This window comes from Ovis canadensis, chromosome 17 (genome assembly GCF_042477335.2).
Source record: "Ovis canadensis isolate MfBH-ARS-UI-01 breed Bighorn chromosome 17, ARS-UI_OviCan_v2, whole genome shotgun sequence".
In the NCBI taxonomy this organism is placed as follows: Eukaryota; Metazoa; Chordata; class Mammalia; order Artiodactyla; family Bovidae; genus Ovis; species Ovis canadensis.
Genome location: NC_091261.1, coordinates 18,001,126 through 18,019,910, shown reverse-complemented (window position 1 = coordinate 18,019,910; position 18,785 = coordinate 18,001,126). Strand labels below are relative to the sequence as shown.

Below are 18,785 nucleotides of genomic sequence, written 5' to 3'. Positions count from 1 at the left end.
GGGTCATACTTTGTGGGCATTCATTTCATTGCAGATTCCCCACAGTCGTGGTGTGTATTGTCCTTGGATGAAAACTTGCCTTTGAAACACTGCAGCTTAGGCGTGCTCCTTGCTGTACAAAATACCCTCATTTTGATGTCACTGTAAGGCTCTAGCCAGCATCTGTCCACGTTTGCATTATTTTCCTCTATTAAGTGACATTACACATGGAGAATTACAGATAATTATCAGGTGTTAGTGCTAGGCCTTTTCCTTCCCCTTCATTTAAGATAGCTCATTAAGATCCATTAAGAGGGGATGTCTGGCAGTGGAGGGCCGTTCTTCATGGGAGCAGCTCTTTACTCCTATTTACCCTACTTGGATGCTTTTATGGCTTTGTGGGTAGCCTTTTTCCAGAGCACTGCAAACGCAGGCAGCGCGGGCCAGGACAGCTCCCGCCGTTCTCCCAGGACACAGCTTTGGGCACAGGGCCTCCTCCCCGCCCCTCCCACATCTTGGCTTTACTTAACAGGGGCTTTGGCAAAGGTGAGCAGCATTTGCTATTCCGTCACAACCCGCCACCCCCCATCTTGTGGCAGATTCTGGGAACCATTCTGGCATTTGGGTGGAGACACTAAAATAATTGAAAAGGAAAAATACTGAGGTTGTGTTGTTTAATCTCAGACTCCAGGGAGGCAGCGGTGTTTTTATTTGCTCCTCGAAAAACGTGGGGATTCAGAAACAGCTCCCCATCCCCTGCACAATGCCCTCATTGCTTTCCGGGTAATACTCTTGTGAGGAAGACAGCTCCGCTCCATTCAGACGTGTTCACAGAAGGTCAGGCTCTCTAAGGGGCTGGACCAAAGGCAGGAGAGGAAGCAAAGCTTTCCTCAAATTGTGTTTTTGGCAAGGTGGGGCTGTTGAGAAATACGGTGGCAACGAAGTCATTAAGGTTCTTTAAACCTAAAAGTGAACGACGTTAGGACGACTGAGACTTACTTGTTCCTCGGTTATAACTTGCTGGCTTTGCTGGAGAGTTACCTAAAATCATAGAGCGTGGAAACTGGAAGTGACCTCGGATATTTTAGTTCATCTTCATCTTATAAATGGAGAATTTGACAGAGATATGAGGTGAGTTGCTCAAGTCCCAGTGGCCAGTTGGGATCTCTGACCCTCTCAAGCGCTTCATGTCTAACCTTTGACCTTCCCCACCCCCCATGGGTCTGCTTCCATGACCTCAGCACAGGCGCCCCTTGGAAAGCTGTGCTGCACAGGTCTTTTAGGAGGGGGAGTGCCTGGGTTTAGATGCTCTGAGTAAAACTAGACTGTGAGACTGGGGAAGGAACAGGGAGAGGGGAGGGTTGAGAAGAGGGATCCTGGGCTGGGGAGAAGCTGGGTGGAGGCAGGGGGAAGGTAGAGGAGAATGCCTGTTGACAGGCCTTCCTGGGAGGCTTTGGAAGAGATTGTTCATCGTATGCAATGATGATTCTTCTCAGGTGAAATGGTTACGCCGTGTGACCAGCAGTTCTGCCTGACCCCCTAAGGCTTAGTGGAATGACAGAGTCTGCAGTAGGTTAGGGTTACTGGTTTCCTTTGGAAGCCAGCAGTGGAGCTGAGTGTGGTCGAGATCGGCACAGGTTGGAAACGGATGCTGTGGTCCTGGCCCAGCAAGCACGGGGTCCTGGATGTGGGATGATGTTCCCCAGTGGTCCTGTGACCACAGGTCGTGAGCACTGTGGCGTGACTGGGACTTGAATGTAGGTCACGCACAGGACTGCTCCTGGCCCCGAGGACAGTGAGAAAGCAAGGCTGGCCTGCTGGATGCTTGGAACGTTGTCCTCAGACCAGAAATTCATAAAGGAGGCTGCTGGGGCTACTGGGTGGGTCCCCATGGGCCACGTTCCCCAGAACCTAGACCCTAGGGCTGAGAGGCTGGCCTTGATTTTTGTAGCGATTTGGGGAATCTGGCTTTTCTAAACACAGGGTCCCTCTTGTTGACAGTCATGCAGGGAGGAGACGTTTTTGCAGCCAGAAACGGGCCTCCTCCATCTCCACAGCACCAGGCTGCCCACCTCAGTCAGGCATCTGGGGAATCAGGCTGTCCTAGGCCTGTGTCAGGAGGGCACACATCTCCTCAGGACTCTTCTTTATTTTCCTGCTATTCTCCTTGTTGTTCAGTTGCTGAGTTGTGTTCTGCTTACTTAGCAGAATTTTCTGTGAAAGTCCAATCTGCCCCAGTTGAGAGAGGCCCCCTTAAGCCCCCTTAGACTTCCCTGGTGGCTCAGATGGTAAAAGCATCTGCTTACAATGCGGGAGACCTGGGTTCGATCCCTGGGTTGGGAAGATCCACTGGAGAAGGAAATGGCAACCCACTCCAGTATTCTTGCCTGGAAAATCCCATGGACAGAGGAGCCTGGCAGGCTACAGTCCACGGGATCGCAGAGTCAGACACGACTAAGCGACTTCACTTCCCTTAAGCCCGAGGGTGAAGGCAGAGACAGCAATCCCCTAGCGTGCAGTCACATAGGGTGAGACGGTCTGAGAAGGGGGAGCCCCCAGGCCCCTGGTCTGAGACGGATGGCTAATGTGGCTAATGTGGTTCAGCGCAGGAGCTCGGAAACTGGGCTGTCCGGGTTCCGTCTTGGCTTGACCACTCACTAGCTGTGTGGCCTTGCACAAGTCACATCACCCTTATCTGGGACCTGCTGCACAGGGTTGAGCTTAACTGATTAAATATAAAGAAAGCACTATTATTCTATGATGCTATTGTTATTCTTCCATATTCTGTGGTCCCATTTATATTACCAGAAGCATTGGGGTGTCCAGGTTCAGTTTTCACATCAGAGAAGTTTCACTTAGGGAAAAAGAAATTGATATGCAATGAGGTAAGAAGGAAAGAGAAAGTGAGAGAAGTCAGACTTCTCTGTTGATATTATTACCTTCTCTGCTTTCTTGTTATGACTTGCCCTCCCAGCCCTACCTTTGTCTCTGTTTTCCTGCCCTCTCTTAAAAGTTTTTGAATTTATTTATTTTGGGCTGCATTGTGGCGAATGGGCTTCTCTCTAGTTGTGGCACACACACTTAGTTGCCTGTGGGATCTCAGTTCCCCGACCAGGGATCAAACCCACGTCCCTTGCATTGGAAGGTGGATTCTTAACCACTGGACCACCAAGTCCCTTCCTGCTCTCTTGACATAGTTCAACCCTATTAGTAATATTGTTAGTAACAAGCTATCCCCAAATTTAGCAGCTTAAAAGAACAATAAAAAATTATTTCCCCCCACAGTTCTTGTGGGTCAGGAATTCAGGGACAACTTAAGATCTTAGATGGGGTTGTAGCTGTGCCCCAGGGCTGCAATCACCCGAAGCTTGACTGGGAACAGAGGATCCCCTCCCAAGGTGACCTGCTCACTTGGAGGCAAGTTGTGCCAGCTCTTGGCAGGAGGCCTCAGTTCCTCACTGGGTGCATTCCTCCATAGGTTGGCTTCAGTATCCTCAGAATGTTGCAGCTGTGTTTCCTGAGAGTGAGGGATCTGAGAGAGAGTGCTAGGTCCTGTCTGTGACCTAGCCTCGGATGTCAGGGACAGTGTCGTTTCCATCAGAGCTTAGGAACTGGAGATGTCGGTCCAGGTGAGTGTGGGAAGGGACTCCACTCGGGCATGACCGTCAGAGTGTGGGGACTGGCCTGGAGACTGGCTCCCACACCCTTTCTCCCTGCTTTCAGCTCGCCCAGAATTTCTCTCCTGAGCTGCGTCTGCTCCCTCAGTAGCTCTCTGTCCTCTCTCCCCATAAATCTCACTGCTCTCATCTCCATGCAGTCCTTTTACTCTGTAGACCCATTGCCCCTGCCCATTGTTTTCTCTCCCCACCACCACTGACATTTTCTTCTCTTAATCCCTGTCTTCCGGATCCTCCATCTTCTCCTTGACCTCAGCCTGTGATCTCCTGTTTCCTCTGCCCAAGCTCCTCGGAGTCCCTTCGATCTAGCTGATAACCTTCCCTTCAGGAATATTTACTGTGTTTAAATCACAGCATTTTCCTCAGGACAGATAGGCAATAAAGAGTACTAAATGTGTCATCAGCTGCCAGATGGATGAAGAAAGCATTGCCCTGAAATTTAATTCATCATCCACGTCCCACTTTAAGACTTTCAAGGCTGTAGTAATTCAAGGCTTCAGAGTGAGGGGCACATCTGTGGACAAGGGGGGCTGAAACGTCTCACGTTTTGATGCTGGACGCGTATGCCCAGGGGCTGTCTACTGTGAGCATTCTTGTTGGTTGAAAGAAGAAAGGGAAAAGAGGACGTTGGAACATTATCCAACATCTTGAGATTATAAACTGTCTGATGTGCTGATGTTTTATCTGATGATGTCTCCTGGGTCTCCTGGCGGTGAAAGATTTTCCAGATTTGTGAAGTGTGATGAAAGGGCTGGTAGTATCTCATACTGATTGGCAGAGCTAAAATGTAACTCTTTGACCTTCTGAACTCAAAACTTCTTTGCGAAGCTGTGAAATGTAAATCCACGGTAGCTTCTGACCTTGGAGAGGGTTTTGGCTTTTCCCTGGAGCTTAGGCTTTCTTTAGTATTTAAAAACTAGTTAATGGTCTTTAGTAAGAAGAGACTGACACCCTTTATTACCTCAGAAATGGTGAGTGGTCAGTTAATCTCCGCATGTAATGATTTTGTTGACAGAAAAGCAGAAGAGGGACTAAGCAGTTTTGAAGATTTTGGTGCCCTAAAGAAATCAATCATCATGATGACTTGCAGATTCTGTGTGAGGACATTGATTTGTACGTTGTAGTTGGTCAGCAGAAAAGAGGCATTTGGTGCATAAATGGCGCAGCTGGGTGGAAGCCCACTTTTATGGGGGTGGAGAGTTTGCCAGGCAAACCGGTGTGTAAGGTAGGATCAATTGTATACACTTTATTTGAATATAAGCAGCATATGTGTTTATCTCAAACACCCTCTTATTCATAAAAGAGGGTCATTAGACATTCTTCTCAGTCATGCATCAGTTAGTTGGGTGGTGTTACTACTTAGAGGTCGTGGCATTGAGCTGTCCCGTGCCAGTGAAGAATAGGAGTGGCCAGTGCTGTTGCCACTGAAAGTCACAGTCACCTCTCCCAGCACCCAGGCACCCTGGACATCCATGGAACATCACACTGGGAGTACGCTGACATGTTTAGCAGGCAGGCGTGGCCATACCACTTGTTGCTCAAAATCTGGTAAGCCAACACTGCTTGAAAGGCTCACTCAATAGGGATGTGATGAGATTCTTTGCTGGTTTTGGCAAACCATGTCATCAGCTGAGGTGGCAGCGATACTCAGAGGGAGAGAAGGCCAAAGTCGGCAGGTTCCACACAGGCCCTTTTGTTACCAGGTGCAAGTTCATACTGCTCACCACAGGACAGGCCAGGAAATTGAGAGAGGAGTTGTTGAGGCAGAGTAGTGACTTTATTCGTAAAGCCAGAAGACTGAGAAGATGATGGACTAGTGTCCTAAAGAGCCTTCTCACCCAAGTTAGGATTCGGGCTTCTTTTATACCAAAAGGGGAGGGGTCATGGTTGGTTATTGCAAACCTGTTGGTGCCTGAATCCTTTGTTCTTGCAGCTGCGGGTGTAGGTCAGGTCACAGTGTTCCTTAAACCTTCAAGACAACTGTTATTCTCTGCTCTGCAACTTTATATCTCTATATGAATGGAGAAATGTTACCCCTTTAAAGATCAGAGCCTTGATGATGGGCTGTCCTGTATATTTCAAGCTATAGGCAACGTTCTTTTAGTTATTGACTTGTAGCAAAAACAATAGAATACAAGTAAAAGAAATAAAGTAAAAGAAACAGCCAGAATGGAGTGAGGCTTGTTCTTCCCTATTATACTTTCATGGACTTGAGCTGGCCCCTGTCCCAAACCATGTACATTCACAGACAGTGGGGTTCTGTGTACTGCTGGTCTCCACCATTAACCGTCACAAGTCTCAGGTTCCACTGATTGTACCAAGTGAGACCAAGGCTAAGGTATGGCTATAGGTGAGAATATTTTGTATATTATGAATCTCTAGGTGCTGATTCAGATTAATTGTTCTCATATCTCATGACTAATACTGAAGTATTTCAGAGTACATTGTCACAAATCCAGTATGAACGTGATGAAGCTTCTGTTTCTTTAAATAATTTTATCTGTTTATTTTTGACTGTGCTGGGTCCTCGTTGCTGCATGGACTTGTCTCCAGGTGCATTGCAGCGAGGCGGAGCTCCTGTCTCGTTGCAGTGCTTGGGCGTCTCAATGCAGCGGCTTCTCGTTGCAGAGGACGGGCTCCCGGGTACAGGGGCTTCAGTAGTTGCGGTTCCTGGGCTCTAGAGTACAGGCTCAGCAGTTGTGGCACACAGCCTTAGTTGCTCTGAGGCACATGGGATCCTACCAGACCAGGGATCGAACCCATGTCTCCTGCATTGGCAGGCAGATTCTTTGCCACTGAGACACAAGGGAAGCCCCAGGCTTCTGTTTTTAAATGGATGCCTGATTTACACTGGTTTTCCTTCTAATTGATGAAACTGATGTTTCTGATAGTTTTTAAAAATACTACAAAAAATGATAATGAAAGCAAATCTATTTATCAGTAGAAGTAATAATGTAGCATCCTGATTTTTTTTTTTTAATCTTCCAATGCACTTCAGAGGTCATCATTTTAAAGAACAATTTTTTCTGAAGACCTCTTTATATGAGGAAAGGCTGTGTATTTATTTATTGACTTAGATATTATTTGACTAAATTATAGGAAGGTGATTATAGTTATGTAACCTGAAAGCATGTTCAGATACTGCAATGACTATTTTGATCAGTGAATTGTATTGGGTGCAAGACTTCATGAGCAATTTGAGGTTGTAATGTGAGACTAGCCCAAGAGCTCCTGGGCTCAGCAGCCAGACCCGAGTTTAGATCCTGAATTTACATTTGCTGTGCCAACTGGGCAAGTTATAAAACCTCTCTGAGCTTTGGTTTCTTCACAGATCAATGGAGATGAAATAATACCTAATTCATAAGATATAAAAGTATTCATTTTAGGACTTGGCTCAGAATAGGCGTTCAATCAATTGTAATGTGTTTCTTTCCTTTACTTACAAAGAGAAAGTTCTCCTATGGATGACTCACAGTGGTTAGGTTACTGGATGAGTGACAGAGAGAAGTTAAGGTAGCTGAACCATCAGTTATAATTACTGCAAGAAACTTCCTCCATGGAGGTTCTCAACTGTAGCTACACATTAGATCTTCTGTGGAGCTTAAAAATGTCTTGAGACCTGTGCCCTACATGCAAGGATTCTTTAAATCTGTGGTGCAGCCTGGCAACAGAATTTTTCAGATCTTCCCTGGGAATTCTAATATACAGCCGAGGATGGAGAACTGCTGCTTTATAACATCATACCCTGGGGTTTATTCTGTTCTAGCGTTTAAAAGTGTAAGAATTATGTTGGAGGAAAAGCTTTCCTAAGAAAGTTCTTGTGGACTAGGGATTTATTTGCCTGTGGCCAGATTTGGCCCCAGCGCCTGTTTTTCTCAATAAAGTTTTATTGGAATGCACCCATGCCTATTCATTTCTATTTGGTATCGGGCTGCTTTCACACTGCAACAGCAGTTAAGTCGTTGTGACAAAGACCACGTGACCCACAAAGGCTAAAACATTGCTCTCTGACCCTTTACAGAAGATGTTTCTGACCCCTGCAGCAGGCCACTTAAAATCACAGCACCATTTTCCAAGATGCATTCAAGAAAGTCAACTGTCTACACAAGTATATCTGCTAGATTCTGTTCAAATGCTTCTTTTTATGAAAACCACAATGAAGTAGGGACCAGCATTAGTAGAACTATTTTTGCCTCTTTTTTCCCCTGAGAATTGCATGTTTATGAACAAAAATTCACAATTTTAATATAGCATTTAACATTTCTCTTTAAATTTCATAGAAATAGTAATAATCCACTTGTCAAAGAAAGTTAATGTAGGACACTGACTTCTTTGCTAAAAATGTGGCAAGCTGGCATGTCATCGGATGAACTCAGTCTGCCAGGAATGCTCTTTTAAATGGTGCTAGCAGTTGAGGGCACTTTATAGAATTTTTTTTTTTTTTCTCTGTGTTCAAGTTTTTTTTAAAGTTCTTAGCAGAAGTGGATTCTGGTGCAGTTGCCTTCCTCATAAAACGGGCTGCTGCTGCCAGAGAGAAGGCCAGCGGTGGTGGAGAGCGCAGAGAATGCACTTGCAGGGTCTTCGGTGTTTTCCGTCTCTTCCCTTCTTCACCCTCTATGACCTCATCAGGAAAAAGGCCCCTCTTCTCCCCACCTCTAACATCAGTGCATCTTTAAAAAATACATATTTATTTATTGGCTGTGCTGGGTCTTTGCGCCTGTGCACAGGCCTTCTGTAATTGGAGCGAGCAGGGGCTGCTCTCTAATTGTGGTGGGCAGGCTTTGCATTGTGGTGGCTTCTCTTGCAGATCGCTAGCTCGATAGCTGTGGTGCCCCAAGGCATGTGGGATCTTCCTGGACCAGGGTCCAAACCAGTGTCGCCTGCACTCACAGACAGATTCTTAACCACTGGATCGCCAGAGAAGTGTATTGCATCTTTCTGAACCAGTTAGTAATTATGGAAAATATCCTGAAAGAGTCCAGACGCTCCCTCCCATCCGTTTACACTTTATGGAAGAGTGTCTCAATCACACGCAGCACCCAGGCACCGTCCTCACGCTGTCTCAGCGTCCTGGCTGCTGATGGAAGCATGAAGCACATTAGCATTTTAAGAGATTTTAATAAAAACATTTAGCTGGACAATAGAAACGGGACAGGTTTAATCAGGAATGCTATATTTTATTCTCTCCTTGCTTCACTCAGAGAATAGTTCTCTTGCCAGGGATGGGAAAATCCATACATTCTGCCTGGTAAACGGAGGGGATTTTGTAGTCCTGGGCTTTTGCCCTTGTGTTTTCCTTCCTCTCTGTCTGCGTGTCTCTCGGGGCACCAAGAGTGCCTTATATGTAACAACGGACACTTCATGTTTGCCAGGGATCTCTCCAGAGATCTTGGTGAATACTCAGCTTTTCTTGGACTCTCGGAGCATCAGGCTGGGAGGTCAAGCTTAGAGGGTAGAGGTGTGATTCAGGTGTGCCCAGTGCAGGCTCATGCTGTAGTGAAACAGCTCCTGCGCATGGGTTGCAAACCATCAGAAAGAACCACATTCTGGAACAGTGAGGTTTCCAGGAATGGTTTTGCATGTACACATATGCCTCTTCATTAGACTGTAAACTTCCAGGCTCTAAAGACCATAGCCCTAATCTTTGCATTCTCTAAAAATCTGGCACAGGTTGTTGCTGATGGAGGGAAGGAAAACTGTCCCTGCATTTAATCATGTCCTGTCTGTTGAGCTGTGTTATAATGTAATGATTCCCTCATTTTTTGTATGCATTTTCATTTCCTTCATGAAAGCTTTTTTTTTCCAAATAAAGGAACATGTTTGGACAGGTAATCAGATATGCCACTTCCGTTAGCTCTCTTGTCTCTTAAATGCTGGAGGTTTAGCACTGTGAAACAGTGTCATTCTGTTGGAGAGTTTCGAACAATGCTGTTCCTGCCATCAGCCTTTGCTGAGAGAGTGCATTTCCTGGAGGTTTAGTGAGACCTTTGTCAGATACACGTGGAAGCAGCCCCTAGCGTTGCCCTGCAGCCTCACGTTGTCCCCGAGCCACCTCAAGCCAGCTTCAGCCTAGTTCTCATTTTGGTCACTACACTGTCAGCTTCTACCCCCGGCTCTGTATCCTGGTGTCTTTTCTGCCCCTTGCCACCTCTGAATCCCGACACCAACCAAATTTGTAAGCGCTGGGAATCAGGATAGGTGTGAATGAGAATTTAATCAAAAGAAACATTGAGAATGTGACTGAGGTTGGCGGGAATTCAGTTAGTACTCCAGCAAGTCATCCGTCCGTGTGAACATGTACAAGGAGGTAAAGATGCCTGCGTTTTTCGCCTCTTTCTGGAGTTCTCTCTTAGAGAGCCCTTGAGTCACACAGAGCACATCAGTTTGTGATGAACTAACTTACTCAGATAGCTCAGGGAAGAGACCTGTGAGAAGAGGGTCACCACTTCCAGAAGAGCTAAGCAGGCAGGCCTAGAGGAGAGTAGGGCAAAGCCAGGCAGCGGTGGAGCTGGGGTCTGCACCCCACACACTCCCCAGGCTCTGAATGCTAGGAAGGGAGGTGCTTCCTGCCCAGTGCCCAGGCCAGACCCAGCCTGCTGTGCCCCGAGGGTGTGGGGCAGCCTCGTCCTGGGTTGTGAAGTATAGACATGCAGGTCAGCCAGGCCACTGTCCACTGCTGCTCCCCCAGGCATCGACAGTCCACCCCCTCATCCCTGTAACCTAGCGGTGAGCTGAGGTCAAATGCATCTTTCTGTTTACTTTTTGACATATGAAACTTCCCCCCAAATGACTTTCTTCTTATCCTTATTCTATTAAGAATCTGTTGTTCAGTTGCTCAGTCATGTCCGACTCTTTGCTATCTCTTGGACTGCAGCATGCCAGGCTTCCCCACCCTTCACCATCTCCTGGAGCTTGCTCAAACTCATGTCCATTGAGTCAGTGATGCCATCCAATCATCTCATCCTATGTCTTCAATCTTTCCTCCTGCCTTCAATCTTTCCCAGCATCAGGGTCTTTTCCAATGAGCCAGTTCTTGGCATCAAGTGGCAAAAGTATTGGATCTTTAGCTTCAGCATTAGTCCTTCCATGAATATTCAAGGTTGCCTGGCTCTAGGTGAGTGATCATACCATCATGATTATCTGGGTGATTAAGGTCTTTTTTGTATAGTTCTTCTGTGTATTCTTGCCACCTCTTCTTGATATCTTCTGCTTCTGTTAGGTCCATACTGTTTCTGTCCTTTATTGTGCCCATCTTTACATGAAATGTTCCCTTAGTATCTCTAATTTTCTTGAAGAGATCTCTGGTCTTTCCCATTCTATTGTTTACCTCTATTTCTTTGCGTTGATCACATAGGAAGGCTTTCTTATCTCTCCTTGCTGTTCTTTGGAACTCTGCATTCAGATGGGTATATCTTTCCTTTTCTCTTTTGCCTTTCACTTCTCTTTTCTCAGCTATTTGTAAGGTCTCCTCAGACAACCATTTTGCATTTTTACATTTCTTTTTCTTGGGGATGGTCTTGATCACTGCCTCCTGTACAATGTCGTGAACCTCCATCCATAGTTCTTCAGGCACTCTATCTATCAGATCTAATCCCTTGAATTTATTCATCATTTCCACTGTATAATCATTAAGGATTTGATTTAGGTCATACCTGAATGATCTAGTGGTTTTTCCTACTTTTTTCAGTTTATGTCTGAATTTTGCAATAAGGAGTTCTTGATCTGAGCCACAGTCGGCTCCTGGTCTTGTTTTTGCTGACTGTATAGAACTTTTCCATCTTCAGCTGCAAGAAATATAATCAATCTGATTTCAGTATTGACGATCTGGTGATGTCCATGTGTAGAGTCTTCTCTTGTGTTGTTGGAAGAGGTGTTTGCTATAACCAGTGTGTTCTCTTAGCAAAACTCTGTGGGCCTTTGCCTTGCTTCATTTTGTACTCCAAGGCCAAACTTGCCTGTTACTCTAGGTATCTCTTGACTTCCTACTTTTACATTCCAGCCCCGTGTGATGAAAAGGACATCTTTGTTTGGTGTTAGTTCTAGAAGGTCTCATAGGTCATCATAGAACCATTCAACTTCACCTTCTTTGGCATTAGTGGTTGGGCATAGACTTGGGTTACTGTGATACTGAATGGTTTGCCTTGGAAACGGAGACCATTCTGTCATTTTTGAGACTGCACTCAAGTACTGCATTTTGGACTCTTTTGTTGACTATGAGGGCTACTCCATTTCTTCTAAGGGATTCTGGCCCACAGTAGAAGATGTAATGGTCATCGGAATTAAATTTGCCCTTTCCGGTCCATTTTAGTTCACTGATTTTCTGAAATGTCGTTGCTCACTCTTGCCATCTCCTGTTTGACCACTTCCCATTTACCATGGACCTGACGTTCCAGGTTCCAATATGCAATATTGTACTTTACAGCATCGGACTTTACTTTCACTACCAGACACAGCCACAAACGGGTGTTGTTTCTGCTTTGGCTCAGCCTCTTCGTCCCTCTTGGAGCTTTTCTCTGCTCTTCTCCAGGAGCATCCTGGGCACCTACCAACCTGAGGAGTTCATCTTTCAGTGTCATATCTTTTTTTTGCATTTTCATACTGTTCATTAATGATCCAATTGATATGCATTTAATTTGGATTCCTTATTTCCTTGAGTGACAGTTTTCAATCTAGCAAGTGTTGGATTAGAAGAGAGAAGTGACTTGGAGTGAATTATATAGAAACATCTGTTGTAGCCATTGTACACTCAACAATTCAAAAGCCTTTCTCATACACTCATTTCAAGGCCCTATGTTAGGCGTTTTGAGGAAAAGTACTGATACCTAATGTTGAGTTAGTACTGCATGTTGTTGACTGTGCTAAATGATTTATGTTGCTGCTGCTGTTACTTAGCCACTCCATCATGTCTGACTCTTTGAGACCCCATGGATTATACCCTCCAGGCTCCTCTGTCCGTGGGATTCTCCAGGCAAGAATACTGGAGTAGGTTGCCGTACCCTCCTCCAGGGGATCTTCCCAACCCAGGGATCAAGCCCAGGTCTCTTACGTCTCCTGCATTGGCAGGTGGGCTGAAGACCTGAGGGTTGTTCTGTTGGTTACGAAGACCCAGTGAGGCTCTGGGTCAGAATCTGAAGTCTCCCCTGGAAGAGCTGCTGTGGCAGTAATCGTGGCGTGGGGAGCCTGCCGGTGACTGAGGCGGCCTCTGGGGGAGTTGTCAGAAGCCGAGGCCCACCAGACTGGAGTGGCTGCTGTGTCCACGAATGCTCCAGAGGACGTGGTGGCTTTCCTTCCAGCTTCCCTTCATGCCGCCCTCTGGGGCTTGGGTTTCAAACTCTAACTTTTAAATATTCCAGCATGAATTCCTGCTGAATTTGGATCAGTTTTAGCAGGGTAATTAAAAGGAAACAAGCAAAAAAGCTAAATTTTGGAAAACTTTGTCCGCCAATGACCTGTGTTATGAGGAAAGAGTGAGTGGATTCTGAGGAGCCAGCTGCTCAGTCACCTGCAGTTCTCATCAGGTGAAGGTGGCCAGAGAGAGGCACACACACACACCCACGTTCCTGCAGGACTACTCACGTGTCAGAGTGCAGGACACACTTAGGAGAGATGCGCTGACTCCTCAGGGCAGCGCTAATGTGGTGCATCTCAGCACTGGTTTCCAGTGGCCTTGGGTTTCCTAACAAGACACACCACTCCTGGTTTTACCATCCACACAGGTATGCTTATGTGAAATCTGAGGAAACAGCTCAGTTTTCATATGCCTGTCATTGCCGAGGCTTGTATTTTATCCCCAAAGAACTTCTGGATGATCCTGTCTGAAGGAATGTTATAAGTATTGGGTTTTCCTGGATTGAATGAAACTCAGAACCTGTGAGGTTTCCTGCTTTACCCGGAGTGGATTCGGGTCTCCAGCTTGTGGGCCATGGGTGGCTGGGTCCCTGCCCTGGACCTGTGCTGGCTGTGTTTTCCTTTAGCAAGTGTGAGTTGAGTGGTGTGTTCACCCGGCCCTGTGGTTCACAGAGGGAATACAGGGATGAAGAAGGCACAAGCGTGTACACTATCAGCGCCAAAAAACGCCCGAGTTGCTTCTTAGTGTGTGACTAAGTCCTTTGACCATGTAAACTCCTAAAAGGAATACTTTTTTTTTATTTTTAAGAGAAGAAAGGTCAAGAAGAAAGAGAGAAGACTGAGTTGCGAGGTGTAATAGCCCTTGGAAATTATGAAAAAAACATTCCATAGGCCTACAGCATAATAAACAACACATAAAATAGTAGTAAATAATGATACATATTTTATCATTTGATGCATTTGAACTGTGGTATTGGAGAAGACTCCCGAGAGTTCCTTGGTCTGCAAGATCAAACCAGTCAATTTTAAAGGAAAAGGAAATCAATCCTGAATATTCATTAGAAGAACTGATGCTGAAACTGAAGTTCCAATACTTTGGCCACCTGATGTGAAGAGCTGACTCTTTAGAAAAGACCCTGATGCTGGTGAAGATTGAAGGCAGGAGGAGAAGGCGATGACAGAGGATGAGATGGTTGGATGGCATCACTGACTTAACGGACATGAGTTTGAGCTCTGGGAGATGGTGAAGGCTACGGAAGCCTGGAGTGCTGCGGTTCATGGGGTCGCAGAGTTGGACATGACTGAGCAACTGAACAGTAACAACAATGACAAACGTATGTATCATAGGCAGAATCAGTTTACCTGTGTGTGCTCAATTGCTTCAGTTCTGTCTGACTCTTGTGACCCTATGGACGGGTAGACTGTCAGGCTCCTCTTCATGAGATTCTTCAGGCAAGAATACTGGAATGGGTTGTCATTTCCGACTCCAGGGGATTTCCCCCACCCATGTCTGCGGGCATTTCTTGCATTGCAGGTGTAATCTTTACCTGCTGAGCCACCTGGGAAGCCCTTTCCAGTTTCAGTTCAGTTCAGTCGCTCAGTCGTGTCCAACTCTTTGCGACCTCATGGACTGCGCCATGTCAGGCTTCCTTGTCCATCACGAACTCCCGGAGCTTACTCAAACTCATGTCCATTGAGTCAGTGATGCCATGCAACCATCGCATCCTCTGTCATCACCTTCTCTTCTTGCCTTCAGTCTTTCCCAGCATCAGGGTCTTTTCAAAAGAGTCAGCTCTTCACATCAAGTGGCCAAAGTATTGGAGTTTCAGGTTCAGCATCAGTCCTTCCAATGAATATTCAGGACTGATTTTCTTTAGGATGGACTGGTTGGATCTCCTTGCAGTCCAAGGGACTCTCAAGAGTCTTCTTTGCCACAGTTCAAAAGCATCAATTCTTCTGCACTCAGCTTTCATTATAGTCCAACTCTCACATCCATAAATGACTACTGGGAAAACCATAGCCTTGACTAGAAGGACCTTTGTTGGCAAAGTAATGTCTGTGCTTTTTAATATCCTATCTAGGTTGGTCATCACTTTCCTTCCAAGGAGTAAGCGTCTTTTAATTTCATGGCTGTAGTCACCATCTGCAGTGATTTTGGAGCCCCCCAAAATAAAGTCTGACACTGTTTCCCCATCTATTTGCCTTGAAGTGATGGGACCAGATGCCATGATTTTAATTTTCTGAATGTTGAGCTTTAAGCCAACTTTTTCGCTCTCCTCTTTCACTTTCATCAAGAGGCTTTTTAGTTCTTCTTCACTTTCTGCCATAAGGGTGGTGTCTTCTGCATATCTGAGGTTATTGATATTTCTCCCGGCAATCTTGATTCCAGCTTGTGCTTCTTCCAGCCCAGCATTTCTCATGATGTACTCTGCATATAAGTTAAAGAAGCAGGGTGACAATATACAGCCCTGATGTAGTCCTTTCTCAATTGGGAACCAGTCTGTTGTTCCATGTCTAGTTCTAACTGTTGCTTCTTGACCTGCATACAGATTTCTCAGGAGGCAAGCAGGTCAAGGGGTCTGGTATTCCCATCTCTTGAAGAATTTTCCTCAGTTTGTTGTGATCCACACAGTCAAAGGCTTTGGCATAGTCAATAAAGCAGAAGTAGATGTTTTTCTGGAACTCTCTTGCTTTTTTGATGATCCAGTGGGTGTTGGCAATTTGATCTCTGGTTCTTCTGCCTTTTCAGTTTACTGAAAAATTTAGAGATATTTGTGTGTTAGACTGGGAACTTCAGCTTTTTGTTAGGTGGGAACCTATCATTTAGTTTTATCTTCTATTTCCCTCTGGTTCCTAGTTAAAAAAAAAAAAACCCTTATGATGCTGCAGAGGCATTCCTACTGTCTTAGGATGGTAAAGGAGTTGGTTGGGTCAGGGCTGCTGTCTGGGTATTGAACCCTCTGGAGGGTGTTGTGCTGTGAGTGACTACCTTGTTCATCGGTGATGCCGTGAAAATCTCCTTTTCTTTACTTCACTGAGATCAAAAGTAATACAGTGTCAAAGAAGAGGCGCACAGTGTCAGTTCTCATGATACTAATTGAAAGTACTGTGTCTAAGGGATTGTATTTTTTTTCCATGATTAAGGTTTATTTTTTTATTTTTTTTTTTTAGTTTTTTATTTTTTAAATTTTAAAATCTTTAATTCTTACATGCGTTCCCAAACATGAACCCCCCTCCCATCTCCCTCCCCATAACATCTCGCTGGGTCATCCCCATGCACCAGCCCCAAGCATGCTGCATCCTGCGTCAGACATAGACTGGCGATTGTATTAATGGGACTCTGTATAGGAAGAAGGGTGAGACGAGAAGCAAGGGGATGCTTCCTCTCTTTCTGTGTGATTCTATGTGGAAACTCACCCATATAGTCGAAAAGCTGAATAAATAACGAGCACTGTCCTTTTGCAGCAGGTTTCTGCGCATGGCCGATCTTCTTCCAATGTCAACGGAGGGCCTGAGATTGATCGTTGCGTGAGTCCTGAAGGTAGCTCTCAATGTGTGTGGAAGCCACCCATGTGAGCTTGGTGGACCCCCACGCCCACTTGTGCTGTATGGTGGTCTCTCTAAAGAGCAATGAGATCATGACCCCGGTTAACCTTCTCAGCCTTAGTTGTCAGGGGTCACATCAGTGTTAATTAAGTAATCCCAATTTCAGATTTTAGTTCTGGGTTTCCATGATTTTTTCTTAGTGGCAATCTGCTGGGAAAGACTGAGGGCAGGAGAAGAAGGGGACGACAGAGGATGAGATGGCTGGATGGCATCACCAACTCAATGGACATGAGTTTGGGTGAACTCCGGGAGTTGGTGATGGACAGGGAGGCCTGGCATGCTGCGGTTCATGAGGTCGCAAAGAGTCGGACACGACTGAGTGACTGAACTGAACTGAATCTGCCTACAGTTCCTAAATGTAGATTTTCATTTTTCTTTGATAATTTAAGTAGGCTTCTTTCTTTGATGTCTGCTGTGTACAGTCCACTTGGGGATGCATTGTGAAAAGTGGTCAGTCTTAACCACTTCCTCCTCCTGCCCCTCCCCCCACCTTCTTTTTGAGATAACTTGGAGCCAGAAATTGGCATTAACTTAACTTAGCTTAATTCATGACTGGCCAGAATTTTCTTTACTAGAAAATCTTGAGGAAAAAAATGTCTAAGATTAAATCCCCACCATCACCCCCTTCCCCTTTCCCCAGGATTGACAAAAAATTTACAATTTTAGTTAAACTTCCCTATTACCCAAAGTTAACCACTTATTTTCAGCTGATATTTCAGGAATTTGTTCAGTCACTCAGTCGTGTCCGACTCTTTGCAACCTCATGGACTGCAGTACGCCAGGCTTCCCTGTCCATCATGAACTCCCAGAGTTTGCTCAAACTCATGTCTGTTGAGTTCGTGATGCCATCCAACCGTCTCATCCTCTCTTGTCCCCTTCTCCTCCTGCCTTCAGTCATTCCCAGCATCAGGGTCTTTTCTGATGAGTCAGATCTTTCCATCAGGTGACCAAAGTATTGGAGCTTCAGCTTCAGCATCAGTCCTTCCAATGAATATTCAGGACTGATTTCCTTTAGGATGGACTGGTTGGATCTCCTTGCAGTCCAAGGGACTCTCAAGAGTCTTCTTGATTTTGTTGGTTTCTGATTCCAGCCAACAAGGCTAAAAGGAAATTGGTGATTCAGGTGTTTTATTAAGAAAATGTGCTCAGAGGATTTTCGTTAGTTTTACTATAGATATAGAAGTGCATTTAGATTTGTTATTTTACAAATATGTAAACATCAAGGTGAAATGTGATGTGTTCATTAGCGTATGCGTTTATCCTTTTTTTGCAGGTGTGGATGGACACAGGTGCTCTGAGTCGTCGACTCTTCTCGAGAAATACAAAATTGGGAAAGTTATTGGAGATGGCAATTTTGCAGTCGTCAAAGAGTGCATGGACAGGTGAGAGAAGATAATCGCTTGTTCACTGATGCATACATTTCTGCTTTGGAACTTATTCTTACCTGAATGAACAGAAGGCCTTCTCAAAGACTCTACCCTAGGGACAAGCAGTTTTGCATGCCCACAGGCAGCTTGACTGTAGCCCTCCAGGCTCCTCTGTCCCTGGGATCTCCAGGCAAGAATACCGGAGTGGGTTCATGCCGTTCTCTAGGGGATCTTCCTGACCCAGTAATCAAACCCGCATCTCCCTCATTGCAGGCATTCTTTACTGTCTGAGCCACCAGAGAAGCCCTTCCCATAACATAAACCAAATATTGCTCGGATTTCTAATGAGCCTTTAGAAGGCATATTTTAGATGCCTGTTGCTTGGGCAACGGTCTGTGTACCAGAGCTAAGTAAAGGAGCTCAGGAGACAAGGAGCTGCTTTCTGCACCATGTAATGAGCAGTAAACCTCCACCAAAGATGCAGCAAAACAGAAAAACTGTAGTTACCAGAACTTCCTGGAAAACTCACCTCCCGCCCACCCCCACAACAAAAATTACCACTTAGAACAGCTAGAATAGCAGCCTGTAAGTACAAAGACTCTACTCTGAATTTTTTTCCAGTTTTAATATTGTTTACCATTTGAGAAATCAAGACCTTAAAATAAGGCTGGAAAAGCAGAAATATTATTTGAATATGTGCAAAAGTTGGCTGCTTCTGATCTTGAGTAAAGTCGGAATCCATGTATCCTGAACTACTGGTAATATGAAATTAAATATTAAGTGAGGGGGTTACTACAGGGATTAAATG

The 18,785-nt window shown here is 45.4% G+C and overlaps 1 protein-coding gene across 11 annotated transcripts in view; it reads left to right on the top strand.

Moving 5' to 3' along the window:
* The window catches only part of DCLK2 (doublecortin like kinase 2), a 190,274-nt gene that overhangs the window by 136,253 nt on the left and 35,236 nt on the right, over positions 1-18,785 (top strand). For 7 of the 11 annotated variants that reach the window (XR_011249771.1, XR_011249774.1, XM_069556730.1 and 4 more), the window contains 2 exons: positions 16,470-16,545; positions 17,884-17,992. Coding sequence is in view for 7 of the 11 variants with exons in the window: in XM_069556730.1 (XP_069412831.1) it covers positions 16,470-16,545; positions 17,884-17,992 (185 nt within the window). In the remaining 4 variants the exon portion in view is untranslated. The remainder of the gene's footprint in view (positions 1-16,469; positions 16,546-17,883; positions 17,993-18,785) is intronic. The other 4 variants (XR_011249773.1, XR_011249772.1, XM_069556731.1 and 1 more) reach the window with 1 other exon arrangement.